The 9,013-nt window shown below is 38.9% G+C and overlaps 1 protein-coding gene across 1 annotated transcript in view; it reads left to right on the forward strand.

The window, feature by feature from the left end:
* Positions 1-2,472, forward strand: part of LOC134536563 (venom serine carboxypeptidase-like) — a 41,176-nt gene extending 38,704 nt beyond the window's left edge. Inside the window, exon 6 of the mRNA XM_063376314.1 lies at positions 1,823-2,472. Within this exon, the coding sequence (XP_063232384.1) occupies positions 1,823-2,398 (576 nt within the window). The 3' untranslated portion in view covers positions 2,399-2,472. The remainder of the gene's footprint in view (positions 1-1,822) is intronic.
* The last annotated feature ends 6,541 nt before the right edge of the window (positions 2,473-9,013 follow it).

The raw sequence follows: 9,013 nt of genomic DNA on the forward strand, positions 1-9,013 counted from the left end.
TTTTTATTTGGAAATTCCTTTCAGGACTAAGATTTTCGCTTAACATACCCCATCAAAGATAATTTATTCGTTAAATCTACTTATCATGACGGAATTATATTTTCTGTTTGGTTTCTGTTTGATTTAATAAAAATCAAGTAACGAAAATAATAAAGGTATACATAAAGCTTATATTATTACACATTCTGCACTTTTATTAGTCAAAAAGAAATTAAGTGTAGTAACAAATTATTTACTAAACTATGAACAACGAATTCAGCCATGAGCTCAAAATTTAATAAACGAGTAGGTATATACACAAAATAAAAATTTTATTGCTCATTTACACGATCATTACGAATAAATATTAAAAAGTTTGTGATTTTTATGTTTTATGAACGTCACAAAAATGTATTCCAAACTTTTCTTTACAAAACTCAATTTTATAAGCACTGAGGAAAAATAATGAACGAGTAATATATTGCCATCAAACAATAAGCATATGCAAATATACTACAGTATTTTTAATGAACTGAGTGTTTATAATTATTATTGTAGGTATGACTATATTTAAATGTTGAAAATATAAATAGCCATTGTACTTAACTGAGTTATATAATCTCATCATGTCATCACCAGCATAATCATCAACTGCTTCCAGCCTGTGGCAAGGGCAGCAAAATAAAATGCCTCCATCTTCCTCTGTCACTACACAATTTCTCCTCCTTAACTCTTCTCCATTCTCATGCTCTCACATGCACTATTTTAACTATCTGCTCTTCCCACCTCTTCCTTGGTTTTCCTTCGGGCCTTCTTCCTGTGTACTTCAACTCATTTTACTAGACAGCCTCTTTTCTGCATTCTCTGGTCATAACAATACTATTTCATTCTTGCTTTATCCATGATCTCATTAAACTGCCACGATCTCATTAAACTGCCACGATCTCATTAAACTGCCACGATCTCATTAAACTGCCATGATCTCATTGAATTCGCCTGCTCTTGCAAGCATCGTCTCATTCCTAATCCTGTCTCACCTCGTGACTGCCAACATACCCTTCATGACGTCTTACATATTGCTCTGATCTTCCCAGCATCTCTTTTGTCTAAAGAACAAGTCTCTGCCTTGTAAATGATTATGGGCGCATAGTAATTGATTTAATACAATTTCTTGGACATATGCCATTGCAGTTTTGCACTGTTTGTCATGAGAAAGGTTCAAGAACACAAATCGAGAAATAAAATTTAAAACATAAACCCACAAAGAACAAGCTTAAATCAGCTGATGTCAAACAGATAAACCTAATGATGAACCTTAAAAGGTATTATGGACAACACAACAATGGCAGCACAGACGAATACATTCAAACTCAAATATAAACAGTACAAGAATTCCATGGAAGGAATTTTGCCAAATAATAACAGCACAGACGAACACAGTTGGGCTGACAACAACAAGACAGTTTGGAACAATAACAGTAAATGCAGCTGTACAACAAAATCTCGATAATGTAGAAAATATGTGAACTTCAAAAATGAAGATAAACAGATGTTACAGACTACACAACGACGACAACACCAACAGGTTCTCTATGCCGAAACAATAGCGATGTTTCTGAAACTGGCATCTGTTCCCGTCATCAGGTAAAAATGGACATTCATGAAAAACAGTGCAAAACTGCAATGGCGTATTTTCAAAGAAATTGTAATAAATCAAAATTCTCCATTGCAGTTGTTTGAATTTTAATGCCACCTCCCTCTTCCAAACCAAATTGGGATTCAACAAAAATGTAGAAACCAGACACTGTAGGCTAATGCGTGATGTTCGTCCTTTGTTCGCCAGATGATGGACGACGACCTGGCAGTCTTCCAGTACGCGTCGGACTTGAGCGTGTACAACGTGCTGGAGAACAACAGCAACACTGAGTACACCTTCGCGAGCTTCCTGCAGCAGGCGCGGGTGCGCGCGGCCATCCACGTGGGCACCCAGAGATACTTCGTGCTGAGCGACCTGGCGTACTCGCACCTGCACGGGGACCTCATGCGCTCGACGAGGCCCTGGGTCGAGCAGCTCCTGGACAGCGGCTACCGCGTGGTGTTCTTCAACGGCCAGCTGGACGTGATCTGCGGCTACCCGCTGACCGTGAAGGTGGTGGAGGCGCTGCGCTTCAACTCGGCGGAGCAGTACCGCCGAGCGCACCGCGTGGCGTGGCGGGTGGGCGGCCGGGTGGCCGGGTACGCGCGCTCGGCGGGCAACATGACCGAGGTGCTGGTGCGAGGTGCCGGCCACATGGTGGCCAAGGACCAGCCGGCCGCCGCCTTCGACCTCATATACAGGATCACCAGGAACCAGTTGCCGCGACCACGATCCTCGCGTGCCAGGGGTCCACGTAATACCTCTGTACCAGGGGACATGTAACCATCTTGAATTGGAAAACACATATGTATTGAATATAGTCATGGCATTATAAAGTCACATCTCTTTATGGTGAATGCAGCATGGTTTATTTTTATTGTTTTGGTGATGCAAGGTGAACTGTTACAACTACTGGATTCACAAACTAAAAATACGGTGATGCATGTTGAGAAAGACGATTTAACTGTCCAAACCTGTACAATTTTTATTTTTTATTTTTTTAATGCCCTCCTGGAATAAATTCCTGTAACCGCCACAGCCTACAGAACAAAATGAGAAGAACGAAACCTTTGAACAAGATATGATAGAGGCAAATAATAATTTCTTATTTTTTTGAAACTGATTTGCTTCTCATCTAAAGCGAGACAATTTCGTGCGGGGACTTACATTAACTGGCGGAGGATTCGGTCAGGGCCTGTGACTAGGAAACATTCTGGCGTTTGCCTGGAGTGTGATCTTAGGAAACAATGGAAAACCGAAATCACGATGGCCGCAAACAGAGTTTTCAATGAAAACCCTCGCGAAGGTGAATTCATTGTTTCACCTCTCCACCACCTTGCTCCAGACAACACACCACTTCCACCAGCGCCGCACGCTAAGGGTTGAAGGCTGAGTCAGTTTTAAACTTGAACATTTGGTATGCACAGGCAAAATATGTTCCTAAACCCTAATCTATATAAGCAACTTCCAAATACATGTTAAACTAGCTGAAGCATCCGGCGTAATGTAAGGGAACACCACTACCAAGTTTCAAGTCTGTAGGACATACACTTAAAAAACGGGAAATTTGGATTTGAAAGTCTAATTGATTGCACAATCTCGGTGCATCAAGGCTTCGCACCAGCAAAACTGGGACGCCAATATTAATTAAGCTTCATTTTGTGGAAAGGCAGGTAACCCCTAGGTAAACCGTGATGGATGCACCACAAGATAGCATGTTACAATTTCAATAAAACGCCATCTATTGAAAAAAAAATTCTAAACTAAACTGTTATTAGCTACCTTTAGTTCGCTAGCGGCCGCAAGCTTCACAGCGGATGGGTTTCGCCAAGGAGAAGGATAGGAAGTTGCCAGACTACATGACTACATGACCGTTTGGCGGACAAAGAGAAATAACACAAACTCACTGTTTGTGTATCTATGACCTACTTCCTATGATTTTCTATTACAAAACTGAATTTACCCCTTTTTAACTCCCCTAGGCATTGAATTTCCTAAGTATATATAGTCTATGTAACTCTCTGGCTCATATATATGCCAAACATTATGTAGATATGTTGCTCCATTGCTGTGTGAAAAGACAAAAAGAAAATACTCTTTGGCATTTATAATATTAGTAGAGATATTAGTTTATTCAGGCCTACATATTCCGACTCTTGTCAGAACCTAATGGAGGAAATCAACTGACTTAAACTTAGCATAGTAAAAAATACACACATTTTCATCCGTACGATATTGAAGTTGTTATTTTTAATTTAGTAGGCTTTGTTTTAATCGATAAAAAGTTTTTAACAAACCAGATTGGCCCGGCTAAATGACGACCTGACTTGCAACATTCATAAACACTTCAAAAATAATAAATAATGAGAATGTTCATCGAAAACGTTTGTTGAATGTTTTAAATTTTTGAGGTTAAGTATGAATTTAGTTGATCAGATTTTACTGAAGAAACAAGATTTAGCAGAACTTTTAAGTATTTTTATTTTTTATTTATTTTTTAATTTCTGCACAAACACCAAAACGTCCGTTATTACACAAGACTAACAAGTCCACACAGTTCCCATAACAACCCAAACGAAATTTTCCTGCTCGAAAACATGAATGTTGAATTTTTTGTTGTTGTCCAAAACGTTCTTAATACTTATTTCTACATTTTTCATCTCGTAAATAAGTCCCGAAGTCGCTTGGCGTCGTTGGTACAAGCCAAGGACAAAGGTGTCCTTGGGATGACAGCTAGAATTTACAGTAGCCTATCGTGGGCTGATGGCTGACGACAGTGGTCATTTAATGCTAGTTTCAGGTCCGAAAAGAGGTGGATTACTAGCGCAGCCCGGACCGCAGCCGGTTTGTTACTTATACTGTTTAATTGGCTTGAGCCACTGCATAATGCGACTTAGCCAGCCGCCATCGAGCAGAGAACTGGCGAGATGACATCAGTGGGTAGGTTATGTTCGTATGGGGACACCGGCGTGACGGTTGGTGGGGGAGCCAGGGTGCCGTGGCGGCCATCTTGGACTATGCAATTTCTTGCGGCCATCTTGTATTATGTAATTTCCGGTGGCCATCTTGTATTATGTAATTTCCGGTGGCCATATTGGAATATGTCAGTTCCTGTGGCAATATTGTATGACCTTGACCTTTGACCCCGTTTGCCATCTTGGATTCCGTCCACCATATTGTTTTTTTAGAACATTCCAAAATTGTGAATTATGATATCATATATGCAATTTTGAAAATACATAATTATTAAATTATAAAATTTGAAAAATTATAGTGATCGCTATAGTGTATATGATGCAGTTACAACACTCCCCTCAGCCATTAACGCATCTGCGAGATGCACTTCACATGAAAATAGAAATATTTTAAAAATATTGATAAGAACTCAAAGTAAATATAAAAAATAAAAAAAATAATAATAAACACACACCCACAACCTCCTCCCCCCTCGCTAACGCAACGCCATTCAAGAGGACGTTACTGGATGCTCTCCCAATGGTCTCCAGAGCACTTCCAACACTATCCAACATATCCTCTGTCCACTTCACTATCCACACACACAGGTCCACAGATGATAGTTCGTCATACATGGCTAATATCCCCCACCACAGCAGCAATATCCTCTTAAGTCAGAGTGGAGATGTTCACAGGTACCTCCATGACGTCTTCTCTGGACTCTTCGTCTTCGTACATCGCAAGAGCTTCTTCCTGGCCGCTAGCCTCCTACCAGCTCGCATAGAACTCCTCATAGCTGGCACGACACATCTTACTAGCTCTGTTGATAACTACGAACGATACGTCCGATGTCAGCGTCATCCCACCAACTTCTCATCATAGTCCTGAGGGTGCATTGGTTCATCCCTCCCCACCACTCTACCATTTACATTCCAGTCCTGTACATATGTCCCAAGCGCACGCACTTCTGACGCACGACCTTTGACGTCAGCATACCTACACCCTCCCCCTCCCCTTGTCCCAATGAATCACCGTAGGAATTTATCAGTTCTTGTACATTGATTTTACTTGAGTCGGGTAGACTCATTCCATGGGCTGTCACAATAAATGAGCAGAAACATATCCCCATTAGTGCTATGGTAATGCCACTTCATAGCCTCCCGCACAAACTGTATCCTACCATAGACGAACTCAATTGGCAAAGAGAAAAAATGGTTCCTATCTAGCAGCAGCTTATATAAGACTTATTTATGAATGTTCATATAAGAAAGTTAAATAATTCATACCTTGGAAAAATTTGGTGAATTGCAGTGACTTAAAATATGAAGAATTAAGTTGAAATATTCATGAGCGATACTTCAATGAAATTCACGAGTACACGTCTTGGCTGTGTAATGAGCAGTAGCCAATGGTTGCATGCCATGTGTCCACTTTCCACAGGCAAAACCAGGTTAGTCAATGTATCTTTTAATCTGGTGGACAGAGCATAATTATCCGAGGAATTCGAAACACCACCCAATAATAAATGTTTTGGAAAAATAATCCTCATATCGAGGATACTAAGAACATTTTCTCTTATCAGTGTCAATACTGGAGTCTGACTCGACAGAAACTTACTCTCTTGTTTGTCCACTGTTCCCATACACTCTCTCACTCACTACTCACTGGAACCGCGTCGCAAACATCGTCTCTGGCCTTCCTCTCTTCAACCATGAAGCCTCTCCTCTGTTTCTAACTTCTTCACATGAAGAGGTTGCTTCTCATCAGTTATAACAACAAAGTAAGTTACATAACAACATAGTGACATTAAGCGTTCCTTGCAGTTGATAATATGGATAAAACATGTTTATAAATAACTTTTCTTCCATATTTTCGTTGGCACCAAAAGAAAAAGAAAACATGTCCTAAATATATTAAGAAACCACCATTCGTTTGTACGTCCATATTAATTTCCTGCTGTAGATACATTTATCATGTAAAGCAGTTGCTTTTCTTAGTGTTATCGGGAAAATCCGCTTGAAATAACTGCGCTCTTGCATAGAAAGTGGGACAATTTGCATAACATGAAATTGCCATTTGACGATTTTGATGAACGTAAAATTTTAAATTAGTTTTATATTCAGTTTATAATTTTAATATATCCTATGTCAAATTTTTGGCTTACAAATTTTAATTACTCTTATGTTTACGTAAGTGACGACTGCCGTTTGACAATTCTAACATATGAAAAGTCTAGATTTACTTATTATTCTCAGCTCAAAATCAGGATATGTCCTTTATCAGTAACTAGCGACTCACACTGGCTTTGCACGGATATGATCTACTAATGTGGCATCATTTAGATTTAATATGTGAGTACTTATAAGTATCAAGTTCTCGTATGTATCCGGTGTTTTCAAGAATTATATACCTGTTATCACGTACTGCCTATAATGGGGGGTCTACCATTTGTCCGAAAGTCAACTTCTCGGAGCTCCTTTTGTTCGAAGGACAACTTGTCCGAGTACCACTTCTTCGAGTGTCCATCTCTCCGAACTTTGAAGGGTGGATAGTGTCTGCTATCCGCTCCACCTTGCTCCGCCCTGCCTCCTCCTTGACACCCAATCCCAGCATGGCAGATAGGCCGCCAATCAGCGATATCAGCTATCACACTGGGAGGGGACTACCGAAACTAAAACCGTTCTTACTACTACGTGCATAAAGTGACTAAGTCGGACAGGCATGGCCCTAGTCACCCGTAGAGCGGACCCTCGGGCTTAGCACATTATCGACTGGAGTAGGTTCCCGTTGAAGGTAGAACTCACATTCCTGTCTCAAGACATGACTTAAAGTGAGCTTTGGAAATATATTTTGAATGTTTAAACATTCAATGACATTTTTACAAGTTTGTAATTTTTTACATGGCAATTTTTTGATTCTACGATAGAGTTTCGACTAATTAAGACAAATGCAAACGTACGCTCAGCCCTTACCCTTGTCTCTTACACCTATACCCCTCGCACTAAAAGCCGGTGTGCATTCAACTACGTTATAGAGATCGGCGAGCTTATTTCTCAAGGCAGCGTCTCTTATCTCCATGTTTCACCAGCTGTGACTAGGACGATCTTCATAAACGTCGTGTGCTTTTAGATCAGCTTTTTTTACTACATACTTCCGGCTTGACAGTGCATTAACTCAATCTGTTGAAATGTGTACGAATGTAAACATAAATATTGTAAATGTAAATACTGACAATCGGTGAATAAAACCGTCCTTACCTTTGAAAAGTTGCATACTTTTTTTACAATGTAAATGAAAAGTTAATTGAAGCTTTTTTTTTGTTCATTAGTCTCGTAGTAAAGTACAACTTATCTAGTAATAAATTCATGTTCTATATATATGAACTAATTTACAAATTGGATGCAAATAGAACTATATAATATGTAGTAAGGGAGTTATGAATTTATTTGAACTTAACCCCCTGGTTTTAAACACATAGCAACAATAATTGCATAAAAAATTGTTTCACACAGAAGTTTTAGATAATATTTATGAGATTTATAAACTATTAGAACGGTTTTATAACGCCCTTTAATTTTTGACGTGACAACGTCTAATAAATTGATGAACGCCAGCTGCACGCACGAAAAAGTGTCCCGTAAAGCACATTGTCCCACTATGGATGTGTCCTGTTACGCTCATTGTACGCATGCGCGGCATCGCTCTTCCACTCGAATGGAACAACCATCGATTTGACTTTTCAATCATGTTTTCGTCGTTTTAATTATTAATATTATGTAATCTAACGATCGTCCACCGATTTTCAGCACAATCGGTACGGTTATTTAAAAGTAATGTTGAATATTCAAATACGTTTTTTAACGAACAATTGTGTTTTACAGTTACACATAATAATTCAAATTACACCCGGGATCTTTTGCACAATGTTTTAAAAAATATTGTAACACATTATAAATAAGTTTGGTGTATTTGGGATGCGTATTTTTTATAAAATCGTATTATAAAAACGAAATAATATTATTCTCGTACGGTGCTACCATCTGCGGTGACGGACGCGAATCGAACGAATCTGCTATCTATTAGATATTGCGGGAACCAGGCACTGGTTGATACATATTTTCCTTTGTTTATCGCGTGGGGCGTTATTATTAATGAATTATAAATAAAATTTCGTGCCCGGGGCCACAATTGCATATAATTTTGAGCACTGGGAGACATTAAAACGTAAAATATTCTCGACGAATTTTAATCTGTGGTTTTCATTTCTTATTACAACAGTTTCGGCAATAAAGGTTAATTATTCTTGAATTTTAAAAATCGGATTACTAGTATAATTTCAAGTATTTATTCTTTTATTATTAAAAAAAGTAGCATCTGTCGGCGAGTGCAGTAATAATAGGTTATGTTAGATATTTTATTACAGATTATTTATATGAAAACTTG

Source organism: Bacillus rossius, chromosome 11 (assembly GCF_032445375.1).
Source record: "Bacillus rossius redtenbacheri isolate Brsri chromosome 11, Brsri_v3, whole genome shotgun sequence".
NCBI classification, from domain to species: domain Eukaryota; kingdom Metazoa; phylum Arthropoda; class Insecta; order Phasmatodea; family Bacillidae; genus Bacillus; species Bacillus rossius.